This window comes from Branchiostoma belcheri, unplaced genomic scaffold (assembly GCF_001625305.1).
Source record: "Branchiostoma belcheri isolate BF01 breed outbred unplaced genomic scaffold, Haploidv18h27 scaffold38, whole genome shotgun sequence".
Lineage (NCBI taxonomy): Eukaryota > Metazoa > Chordata > Leptocardii > Amphioxiformes > Branchiostomatidae > Branchiostoma > Branchiostoma belcheri.
Window position 1 is genome coordinate 1383250 of NW_017803998.1, and position 13189 is coordinate 1396438.

Sequence of the window (13189 nt, forward strand, 5' to 3'; positions counted from 1 at the left end):
TGGTACCTTGGGAGGTTGAAGTGAAAATCCTTGCGTTTTTCTTTCTAAAGTCACGGCTAATACTTATTCACATCTAATTATTACAAGGATAGTCTCTAAAAATGTTGTCCGTAAGATACAGTGTCCACCTTTATTCAGTAACAGTGAGCAAGTCCTAACCAATGTTCTACAGTTCGCCAAGTCGACTACAACGACTTGCCAAGTCTACATGTATTAAGATGCCAAGAAAAATCCAAGACGCCTGACTCTAGCTGGTTCCACAAACATTATGTCTCCTTTGCAAGTCCTTGTCATCTTTGTGGCGGGCCTGCCTGCCTTCTTGGCAGAAGCAACAACCGTCTTCACTCACAGTGCAGTTCTTGACACACAGGGGAAGTTTCGCCTACGATGGTTCTTCGACGAAGCTAGCATCACATTTGAAGCCACCGCGGAAACCAGAGGATATGTAGCGCTGGGATTCTCTCCAAATGGCGGCATGGCCAACTCTGACATTGTGATTGGCTGGGTGGAGGACGGGCGTGCAGAGTTGGAAGTAAGAATAACTCACTTTTCAAAACTGTCATTTTTCAAAAGTAACTGCCACTTGAAAAATAGTAAAAAGCACTGTCTTAGTAAGTGATCACTGTATGTAACTTACCGAATATTGCAATACAATGAAGGAATATTTACTCAACATATGATATCATATCTTCCCTAGATCGTACAAGGAAACAAGGTTTCCCTTAATAGATCAACATTTTAGCAGCGTAGCTACAAGGATGTCTTCTAGGTCCAAGCCAGTATGTACGAGACATATGGCTTATGGAACTAGAAGAAGACGTTCTTGTAGCTACTAGTACCCATTCTTGTGACTCATTTCTCTATCTGTACGTGCACATGTTTTGCACAAAATAGAAACAAAAGTGGTGCAAAACAGGCGTTGTGATATTTACAACGTTATCGTCCCAAAGTACTGTGCAGCGTATACGTAGCTAAAAGAAAGGCTTTTAGTTTCAAGCCCAGTCATATGTTTGGGGGTGGCTTGAAACTAGAATACTTTCTTGTGACACATTCCTCTGCGCACATGTTTTGTATCAAGTGACAGACCGAGGATAAAGTCGAGAGGAGTTGAGTATATTATTGGCCATGGAACAGAAGTTCGTTGCCCTTGACCGAGAGTACCAGTTACAGAAAGCAGCATGGGAAGCTAACGCTCCGACATCTGTTTGTCATCAGCTTGGCTCAACACTCCGCCTGGTACTTGTTTTACAATTTGACACCCCTTTTGCTGACCTAGAAGTTTCAGTAAGGTTGGGGAAAGCTCGTTATTATAATGTAGATAGTTTTTAAAGTTCCAAATATATAAAACTACTAAGTGTCTTCATTTAGTACTGTGTGAGCATAGGAAGTTAGAAATTATTCATTAGTTGTTGGTTGGTTGGTTGGTTGGTTGGTTGGTTGGTTGGTTGGTTGGTTGGTTGGTTGGTTGCTTGCTTGCTTGCTTGGATAATTGGTTGTAGAATATCATGTACGCAGTGTTCTTAGTTCCGTCAGTTTATGAGAACTTATTTGTGCCTGGAAAGCAATGACTTTGCCTTTTAACAGAGCCCCGGGCGGCAGAAACGTTGCTTTTACTTTGTAAATTATACTTGTTTTTCAGAAAGTTAAAATAAGGAAGCGTTGTTAGTTTTATCTTGTTACATAAATCGGCATCTACGTAGAATTCATCGCTCCATTTGGACGCGTTGATCCGTGTATTGACCACACCCTGTGGTGACTGACAAACCTCCATCACATCGCTCTGCACGGCCTGGAAACGGCGGACTTCCTCCCAGAAATCAGCGCCCTGCAGTTCTATCTTCTTCCACAAGGTAGCGTTGAAGTGCGCGTACATTGCGTAGTCAACCTTCGACCAACTCTGATGCGCTCTCCTTTGCTCAAGCGAAGGTTGCATTTCCTTGTACTTGTATGTTCTCTTGTTCTGTTTCCAGTACAAAATGTCGGCAAAAGACCAACACATATACCTCTTCAACAACACCAACGATTCGTTCAAATACTCCAAAATCATCACCAGCAAAAAATCTTCGTCTATCTTTGCGACATATTTTCTGATAGCGTCCTGATTGTTTGATTGTCGTTTGACCGGAAAACCCAGGTCGAAGGACATGAAGTTCCTCGTTTCGCGAAGACTCCTGTACTTACCCGGGGATTTGAGGAATTTCAAGACGGGATTTTTGCCCTTGATTTTTAAATGTCGTGCAACATGGAAAAAGTTAAAGGCTGATTTGAAGTGGCTGAAAGGCTCTCGTAGGATGGTAATGTACACAGTATCATTAGGCATGATGCCTTGTAGGATCCCCTTATTATACACTACGTGCCGAACAAGGATGTTGTATTCGCCGGTTAAAGTAGGGAGAAAATCGCGCCGTTTCAGTTGGTTCGGCCAGCCCAGTCTGATACCCCGTCGAGGAAGAACAAAGGACAGGTTCCGAACATCGCCGAAACGCTGAAGTATGGCGGCAACCGTCGAGCCCCCGGCCTGGAAACAAAACATATTTGTTGGAAGTATTGTTTTGGGCATGTTTGGTTCACTGAAAGTTCGTATCTTGTCCTGAGCATGCTAGCAGCAAAGATTGGAAGTAAGTGGGTGGAGATTTTGTATCAGTTGGCTGTCAGGGTTGTGACCTAGTATACCCTGGGTAGCACGTCGGCAGAACGCACTGCACCTGCGCGAAACCCGTAATGTATTCTACATAGCACTTCGCATCGACAGAAAGTCTCATATAAGGTCGCACTAGCGCATATAAGGTTAACACACCGTCTGTAGTTTCCAAATGTTATGTAGGAACCTTTGCAACAGGCAAAATTCTGATGCAACATTGACCAAAAATCCACCGAAAATCAAGGAAATACAGGGTTCTGCGCAGGCGCAGTACATTCTGCCGACGTGCTACCCTGGGTGGGAGTATATACAGTTTATGGTCACCAGGAATGCGTACTGTGTAATCATGGTATGAAATTAAACATAGACCAATGGTGTATATCCAGATTAAATTACACCATACAGTCCTTTAATGTTCGTAATACTATGATGTATTTTTTTGTATTTCCCCATGATCATACAGTACAGTTACTACAATACATTTCCATCAATCCAAACACTTTCTGGAAGTCTAAATTCTCCAGTTGTTTGTTTAAATATGGAATCCTTCTAAGACCGAGAGGATATTTTTTCCTAACTATTTGTAGGAATTGTTGTATATGTACTTTGTATACGTACTTTGTCGAAAACACAAAGTACGTATACAACAAACGTTTCCCTGTTTTTCCCCTGGTTCTCTGTAGGTTTAGTTACCTTGTGGACTTTAACGAAGACAAAGTTGGTGTGCTCCTGGCAAGGTCGGCATGCAGAAGTGTTGCTCACAGCACGATAAGTGCTAAATTCTGATTGGTGCTTTATATTGTTCATATACAGGATCACAGAAATCCCCATACACGCCCCAGCCACTATCAAGATTCCACTCCACTTTGACGAAGACATTTCTGTGGACATAGAAACGTTTAAACGTCAGATCTAACAGTTCTACGACCTCATACGTTTGGCGTGTTCTTCTCTTTAACTTAGGGAGAGCATTTCTCAATCTGCAGAAATTATGTATGACGATATGATACACAAACAAAGGTATTCATGTCTCATATTGTTTACAAAGAGACTCGGACAGACAGACAGACATACACACACACACACACAGACACACACACACAGACACAGAAGCAAATAGACACACACACGCCCTCAAACGAACATATGACGGTTACCAGTTGGATCCATTGGTCTTCACACACATGTACACAAAGTCGTCAACAGTAATGTATAATTAACCTTTTAAAACCTACCAGAAATAATTCTACATGACATCATGAGTCCAAAAATCCAAGACCTTAAGATACACGTACCAGATTTGGTGTAAAAACAACGTTTTCTTCTCTTGAGTTCTTATTCTGTATCCTGGGTGCCGTACTACTTAGTATACACCGGATCTCCGACTAGAGTGACAAGCAGGCTACGTTATACCTCGTAATCCTTGGGAAAAAGTGCTACCCTTTGTGTAAGTAGCATCACAACAGCTAACGCCCATATTTAAACATGTCTGCCTATGTGCCCTTTTGTGCGTAATATCCACTTTTCTTCCCCCCTCCCATAAGCTTTTCATTCGCGACTACGTCGACTTTTCTTTCCTAAAGTAGGCGTCGACGAATCTTTCGTTATCAAAATGTTGTTGAATCAACAAATCGTCAGAAGTTGGAGCGTATTTATCTTTGAAAATGATCCTTAGACTACCACATTGGACGAGAATCAGTCACCTGCGAACATCGACCGATCTCATGAAAATCTAGAATACACCAACTTTATGTAGTAGTAGTAGTAGTAGTAGTAGTAGTAGTAGTGGTTTATTGATAAAAACACGATACAAATCGGCAGTATACACTGAATTGCGCCGAATTTTACATTCCACATACTCAGTAAAACTAACACCGTAGGCTAATATAATACATATACAAGTATATACAAGTAACATTCAATAATTGACGACATGTACTGACTGCCAAAAAGGTATAAGACCTTGCAGTAAGAGTACCTACCGTTCTTCCTCAAGCAGAGTTTTCAAACAACAAGTCTTACAATTCATTAAGTTTCAAAACTGGGACGGGTTTTTTTGTGAATAACTCAGAGAACATTAACCACAAGGTCGGATTCATAATTGGACTGTTCCATCCTGCACCATACGTAGGGGTGTGCACACTACTGATGCCTGCCCTGGGTCGATGCCCCTTCATAACTTCATGAGGATCGACCCTCCAAGTCCAAGCAGATGTTAGATAATAATCGCTAGTGACCCCCTGAAGACGTTCGCCAGCAATTTTACCCCCCCCCCCTCCTCCGCATATCGCCTCCTGCTCACAGTTTTGGCATACATTAGAAGATCTTACAACTACATGTACATAAATTTGACACCACAGTGTTGCGTTGTCATTGGGGATTGATATCATGTTTATTTAAACAGGTTGTTTGTTTGTTTGTTTGGTTGGTTGGTTGGTTGGTTGGTTGGTTGGTTGGTTGGTCGGTCGGTTGGTCGGTCGGTCGGTCGGTTCGTTCGTTCGTTCGTTCGTCGGAAAGTAGATAGTTAACTGTCTGACTGCTAGGTTGCTTGCATGGCTAGGTTCTAGGTTGGTTGTTACGTTGGTTTGTTAGTGAATAGTTGGCTGACAGACTGCTAGATTGGTTGGTTGGTTGGTTGGTTGGTTGGTTGGTTGGTTGGTTGGTTGGTTGGTTGGTTGGTTGGTTGGTTGGTTAATTGAGTGGTTGGCTAGCTGGCTGGTCATTTGGTCGATTGGCTGTCTGACTGGTTGCTTGCAATTTGTTGCTTGGATGTAGAATATCATAATCATGTTCTCATTGACCGAAGTCCCGTCAGTTTATCAAACGCCGGTAGTACCTTGAAAACAATGACTTTGTCTTTTAACAGAGCCCCGGGCGGCAGAAACTTTGCTTTTACTTTGTAAATTATACTTGTTTTTCAGAAAGTTAAAATAAGGAAGCGTTGTTCGCTTTATCTTGCTACATAAATCGGCATCTACGTAGAATTCATCGCTCCACTTGGACGCGTTGATCCGTGTATTGACCACACCCTGTGATGACTGACAAGCCTCCATAACATCGCTCTGCACGGCCTGGAAACGTCGGACTTCCTCCCAGAAATCAAGGCCCTGTAGTTCAATCTTCTTCCACAAGGTAGCGTTAAAGTGCGCGTACATGGCGTAGTCAACCTTCGACCAACTCTGATGCGCTCTCCTTTGCTCAAGCGAAGGTTGCATTTCCTTGTACTTGTATGTTCTCTTGTTCTGTTTCCAGTACAAAATGTCGGTAAAAGACCAACACATGTACCTCTTCAACAACACCAACGATTCGTTCAAATACTCCAAAATCATCACCAGCAAAAAATCTTCGTCTATCTTTGCGACATATTTTCTGATAGCGTCTTGATTGTTTGATTGCCGTTTGACCGGAAAACCCAAGTCGAAGGACATGAAGTTTTTTGTTGCGCGATTTTTCTTGTACCTACCCGGGGATTTGAGGAATTTCAAGACGGGATTTTTGCCCTTGATCTTTAAATGTCCTGCAACATTGAAAAAGTTAAAGGCTGATTTGAAGTGGCTGAAAGGCTCTCGTAGGATGGTAATGTACACAGTATCGTTAGGCATGATGCCTTGTAGGATCTTCTTATTATAGACTACGTGCCGAACAAGGATGTTGTATTCGCCGGTTAAAGTAGGGAGAAAATCGCGCCGTTTCAGTTGGTTCGGCCAGCCCAGTCTGATACCCCGTCGAGGAAGAACAAAGGACAGGTTCCGAACATCGCCGAATCGCTGAAGTATGGCGGCAACCGTCGAGCCCCCGGCCTGGAAACAAAACATATTTGTTGGAAGTATTGTTTTGGGCATGTTTGGTTCACTGAAAGTTCGTATCTTGTCCTGAGCAGCATAGATTGAAGTGAGTGGGTGGAGATTTTGTATCAGTTGGCTGTCAGGGTTGTGACCTAGTATACCCTGGGTGGGAGTATACAGTATACAGTTTAAGGTCACCAGGAATGCGTACTTTGTAATCATAGTATGAAATTAAACATAGACCAATGGTGTATTTCCAGATTAAATTACACAATACAGTCCTTTAATGTTCGTAATACTATGACGTGATTCAATCTGGTATTTCCCCATTATCATACAATACAGTTACTACAATACATTTCCATAAATCCAAACACTTTCTGGAAGTCTAAATTCTCCAGTTGTTTGTTCAAATATGAAATCCTTCTAAGACCGAGAGAATATTTTTCCTAACTATTTGTAGGAATTGTTGTTTATGTACTTTGTATACGTACTTTGTCGAAAACACAAAGTACGTATACAACAAACTTTTCCCTGTTTTTCCCCTGGTTCTCTGTAGGTTTAGGTAATTACCTTGTGGACTTTAACGAAGACAAAGTTGGTGTGCTCCTGGCAAGGTCGGCATGCAGAAGTGTTGCTCACAGCACGATAAGTGCTAAATTCTGATTGGTGCTTTATATTGTTCATATACAGGGTCACAGAAATCCCCATACACGCCCCAGCCACTATCAAGATTCCACTCCACTTTGACGAAGACATTTCTGTGGACATAGAAACGTTAACGTCAGATGTATCAGTTCTACGACCTCATACGTTTGGCGTGTTCTTCTCTTTAACTTAGGGAGAGCATTTCTCAATCTGCAGAAATTATGTACGGCGATATGATACTCAAACAAAGGTATTCATGTCTCATATTGTTTACAAAGAGACTCGGACAGACAGACATACACACACACACACAGACACAGAAGCAAATAGACACACACACACCCTCAAACGAACATATGACGGTTACCAGTTGGATCCATTGGTCTTCACACACATGTACACAAAGTCGTCAACAGTAATGTATAATTAGCCTTTTAAAACCTACCAGAAATAATTCTACATGACATCATGAGTCCAAAAATCTAAGACCTTAAGATACACGTACCAGATTTGGTGTAAAAACAACCGTTTTCTTCTCTTGAGTTATTCTGTATCCTGGGTGCCGTACTACTTAGTATACACCGGATCTCCGACTAGAGTGACAACAAGGCTACGTTATACATACCTCGTAATCCTTGGGAAAAAGTGCTACCCTTTGTGTAAGTAGCATCACAACAGCTAACGCCCATATTTAAACATGTCTGCCTATGTGCCCTTTTGTGCGTAATATCCACTCTGCTTCCCCCCTCCCGTAAGCTTTTCATTCGCGACTACGTCAACTTTTGTTTCCTAAAGAAGGCGTCAACGAATTTTTTGGTTATCGAAATGTTGTTGAATCAACAAATCGTCAGAGGTTCGAGCGTATTTATCTTTGAAAAGGATCCTTAGACTACCACATTGGACGAGATTCAGTCACTTGCGAACATCCACCGATCTCATAAAAATCTAGAATACACCAACTTTATGTAGTAGTAGTAGTAGTAGTGGTTTATTGATAAAAACACGATACAAATCGGCCTTGCAGTATACACTGAATTGCGCCGAATTTTACATTCCACATACTCAGTAAAACTAACACCGTAGGCTAATATAATACATATACAAGTATATACAAGTAATATTCAATAATTGACGACATGTACTGACTGCCAAAAAGGTATAAAAGCTTGCAGTAAGAGTACCTACCGTTCTTCCTAAAGCAGAGTTTTCAAACAACAAACAACATGACTCAGAGAACATTAACCACAAGGTCGGCTTCATAATTGGACTGTTCCATTCTGCACCATACGTAGGGGTGCAGGATTTTTCACACACACACCCGCATTTCGCCTCCTGCTCACAGTTTTGACATGCTTTTCCATGTTACAAGATCTTACAACTACATGTACACAAAATAGACACCACAGTGTTGCGTTGTCTTCGGAAGTCATGTTTATTAAAACAGATTGTTTGGTTGGTTATTTGGTTATTTGGTTTCTTTATGGTCGGTTGGTTGGTAGGTTGGTTGGTTGGTTGGTCGGTCGGTCGGTCGGTCGGTCGGTCGGTCGGTCGGTCGGTCGGTCGGTCGGTCGGTTGGCTGGTCGGTCGGTCGGTCGGTCGGTCGGTCGGTCGGTCGGTCGGTCGGTTGGTTGGTTGATATTCTGATTTTCTCTAGCTGTTTTTTGTTTTTTTGACAGCTGGCCCCACCAAGGTACTGTGATGAAAAGAATGTCACAGTCTTTATATCTGACCTCCGCTTGAACAGAAATTAGACTTGTCCAAACGGTTGATTCCACGTGCAATACGTAACATGGCAGACCAGTCGAACGGCATCGGATTCAGTGTGACTGTGACACGTATTGTTCTCTAGTACCGTGGCCGACGGCAAAAAATTCCTTTTTCTACTTCGCACTGAAGCTATGTGTCGCTGCTGCACTATGAAGAATGCGGTTCCAAACGCGACTGCCTTTCTAACCCCCCTCCTCCCCCCTTACCAGCCTGATAAAATTATTCACGGACAAAAATCCCCGTACTTTTCATTTGATACATTTTTTTTTTACTTTTCAGGACCGCTATGCACACGAAAAGTCACAGCCAGTCCTGGACGCCAAGCAGGACTGGACGCTGCACGAAGCACAAGAGAACGGTACTCACACCACCATGCGGTTCAGCAGAAAACTGCAGACATGTGATTCCTCGGATAGAGACATCCAGGTTAGCTGCCAAATACGTATGTAATAAGTAGCCTCCTTCGCAGTCTTGTTGGGCGTCGGCGTTCTTTTTTCTCTGAGCGACGCGAGTAATATGCGGCCGCGAGGGACGATTTGCTGCCGAGGGAGTTTTTGAAACTCGCGTCGCTCAGAGAAAAAATAACGCCGACGCCCAACAAGACCGCGAAGGAGGCTATGTAATAAGCACCGATTTGGATTCAGTAATACATTTGGTTTTACCAGTACGTACCGGTAGTACTAAATAAAATCCAAATTAATTCTAAATCCTAAGCATACATCCGTAAGCCAAACCAAGACATTGCTTTATATTGAGTGTAACTGTTAAAGACATCCAATGCACTTTCAGTAGCCTGATTAAATCGCTTTTGCCGGCCGCCCAACATCCAGCCGGCCCCCTATGGGTGGCGGACTATGTAGGGAGCCCCCCGGAGCTTGGGTTACATAGGCTACACTTTCAGGTCGGCAAAACAAAAAAAATATATTCTGAATAAGAAAATCTGTCTGATATTGATATTAACTGCCATTTTTTAGCACTAGCTTTCTCGTCAGAATTTTATACTAGTAGCCCTAAAACAAGCTACATGAAGCATCTCTTTATTTTGGGGTACCACCCATAAATACCTAGTATCTACAATACAAAACAGGCAACTGCTTTCCGTCAGTGACATAGTATTTTGTCAGTATGCTATGGGATACGAGTGCTTTAACTTACTAATGTAAAATAATGACCAAAATTTGACTTTGAAAATTTTGTTTTGCTGCTCTGAAATTGCATTGCATGCCTTTAAGGACATGTAACTTGCAGTGGTTTGCCAAATTTCTCTTCGACTGAAGTTGTAACGGTTGGTATCCATCCGCAGAAAGGAACGACCAGAGTGATTTGGGCATACCACCCGGATGACCCTGACCCCGGGAGGGGACCGCTCTACCACGAGAGCCGCCGAGGGACCTCCAGTCTCAACCTGCTGGACCCCCCTGCACCGCCACAATGGGATAGTCCTGAGGACGTCTTGACGTTCGATGCTTTAACAGACAACGTAAGTATAGATGGGAACTATATTAAAGGAGCTTCCCAATTAAGACTGCGCGTTCCTAGTCTAAGGTCAAGGCCCCCGAAACGTTAACAAAAACACGTCAGACTACTAAGATTATACTTTGGACATCGGTATTAATTCTTATAAAGAACCGGATATTGTTCCTACATTGCTTACGTTTCAATGTTTATCAGACACCTTCCTTAGAGCTTCTGACTGGAGTTCGGCGAGAACACAATCCCAAACATGGCTACATTTGTATTCCCTCTTCAAACTCTAGTACTGTAGAACCAGCATTTAATATACATGCACATCTTTCCACACAGGTTCATGTACCACCTAGAGACACTACATACTGGTGTACCGCTCTCAGGATGCCACCAATGGACAGGAAACATCACATCATAAAGGTCATATACTTTATTCTTCGAGTTTCATATTTCATATACAATAATGTACATCAAGCAAAGTCTGTTTCCAACGCCTTTTTACATAATATTAACGGATGGGCGAAAATTGCTATTGTGGAATGTGGGCATAGATGTGGGTCAGAGAAATGCCTGTGGACATTCCATGCCTGTGGACAAAATGCCTGTACCATTCCTAGAGTTCTTGCAAACTGCACACAATACTGTACCTTTAGGCTCCTCCCTGAGACGTCGCCAAAAATGTTTTAAATGTTTACAAAGAGTTTCTATTCCAGATGGAAGCTATCATCCAGCCTGGGCACGAGAGACTTGTGCATCACATAGTTCTCTTCCAGTGTAAACACGATGGGAACGAGAGTTTGAGTCACCTGTCAAGCCCTCGCTGTGGTTCCGTCAGAAGGTCCTTAGATTGCGGACGCACTCGTTTTCTGGTGGCCTGGGCAGTCGGTGGCAATGTGCGTTATGTTTGTTTATTTCTTTGTTTGTTGGTTTGTTTGTTTGTTTATACTGTATAGAAAAAGTCGGATTTACAAAGGACATTGAATAACAGGACTTACCTGGCATATATATATGTATAAAATAATATGTATGCAATATGTGCAATATGTATAAAAGGTGGAGTTAAATATGTAGGGTTCACTCCACAAAAAGTGATATTTACCAATAGCTATAAATACACACAGTTTTAGGCCTAAATCAACCATTACTAGACTTAGCTGGCATTTATTATGATTATCTACTGGTAAATGCCATTTTCATAAGCTGAATTATCTCTTTTAATTTACTATATAAAATTTAAACACAATCCATGTTGATTATTACCTATAGCTCGCTTACTGCCATTGCTGAAGCTGTCAGTACATTCCGTTGGGTGTGTGTGAGTGAGTGTATTTGTGTGCGCACGCATGTGTCTCTTTGTCCCTGTGTGCTTTTTTCTATCTGTTTATGAATGTGTGTTTCTTACCTACATGAAGGGGTGAAGTCTGCCATCTCTAATTTTCCCGTAGGATCTGTATTTGCCCGAAGATGTTGGACTACCCGTAGGTGATGATGATGGCAACGTTTTAGTACTGCAGATTCACTACGACAATCCAAACCTGAGAGACGGTTAGTACTTAATCTAGTACATGATATATCGCTGCACGAATTTTCAGCTTTTGTTTCTTCATTTAAGTCAAGGACCTAGAACCAGGTATCGAACTGTTAGCCGATTTCGTTCAGTTGCCAAAAGCACTACCTTGAAAGAGCGAGGCCCGGCCAACTCCCCTCGGGCTCAACTCCCCCGTAGCGGTAATTTAGACAGGCGGGCGTACTGCTTTTGGCCACCGAAGGGAACCGGCTAACGACCCGCGATGCTATAGGCTGGCTCCCAGGGTAGGCGTCGATGATTGTGCATACTTTCCGGAACTCTCCAACTTCTTGTTATGTTTACCTTTGCAGAACGAAAACATATTGTTTTTGCTCTGGTTCTTCTTCTTCTCCAAGCACATAAGGCCAATGACTTGGACCAGACGTCTGGTAAGGCCATGTTGATTTGATTATATGGATGACATCCGCGCGCGCATGAATTTTCGGCCGTTTCCAAAAAAAAAAAAGTTTTCAACCATACTGTAAATCGTGCAAAACAGTTGCTAAATGAGCAAAAATATACCATATGTTGCAAGGAAAACATTTAGAAACGATACCAATGTCGTAGAATGCCAAAATCAAAGGAAAAAAGACAAAAATGTAAAGAAATGAATTCGAAGAGTAGATTATTCGCCATAACATATTCTGTGCCATTTGTTCAACCTTCATGACCACGTAGATTTCATAGTGAAAGCAACTTTTTTTTTTGCAAAACTTTTTTTTTATTCGCACGCGCGCATCAGTTTTGGGGTTCCCAGAGGATGTCATCCATATAATCAAATCAACATGGCCTAACTGGTGCTGTAGCAGACACCCTGTTGTGTTGGGTTACATTATGTAGCAGGACAGTGTTGGAGAGGCTGGTCGCCATATATATTATTGTGTTTGAGGAAGAATAAGTGGAGCAATAGTTTGTTGGCCTAGACCTTGTGAAGGTAAGCATTTATGCATTTGCTCTGCAAATGTCGACATTTCTAGTTTCTTATCCGTTTTTCAGACCTGTACGACAGTTCCGGAATCCGGATCCACTACACGCCGGTACTGCGTACCCATGACGGAGGCGTGCTGCAGATCGGGGCAGAGGTCAGTCCCACCATGATGATACCGCCTGGAGCAGACAGGTTTAACGTGTACGCGTACTGCAGTTCATCCTGTCTCCAAGAGGTACATGTATGTTTTGTTTTTGGCAACGCCTGCATGGCGTAACTACCTACCAACTAATAGTATTGTAGCAGCCGGTCGTAGAACTATCTAGGCGGACGTTCGTCGTTCACAGCTGATACCGTTCCAAAACTTTCAATAATGAATTATTTCC

The 13189-nt window shown here is 42.5% G+C and overlaps 1 protein-coding gene across 1 annotated transcript in view; it reads left to right on the top strand.

Moving 5' to 3' along the window:
- Positions 1-211: 211 nt before the first annotated feature.
- The window catches only part of LOC109476576 (DBH-like monooxygenase protein 1 homolog), a 17066-nt gene continuing 4088 nt past the window's right edge, over positions 212-13189 (top strand). The window contains exons 1-7 of the mRNA XM_019777561.1: positions 212-532; positions 9121-9267; positions 10145-10321; positions 10645-10728; positions 11022-11201; positions 11754-11853; positions 12872-13076. Coding sequence (XP_019633120.1) covers positions 269-532; positions 9121-9267; positions 10145-10321; positions 10645-10728; positions 11022-11201; positions 11754-11853; positions 12872-13076 — 1157 coding nt within the window. The 5' untranslated portion in view covers positions 212-268. The remainder of the gene's footprint in view (positions 533-9120; positions 9268-10144; positions 10322-10644; positions 10729-11021; positions 11202-11753; positions 11854-12871; positions 13077-13189) is intronic.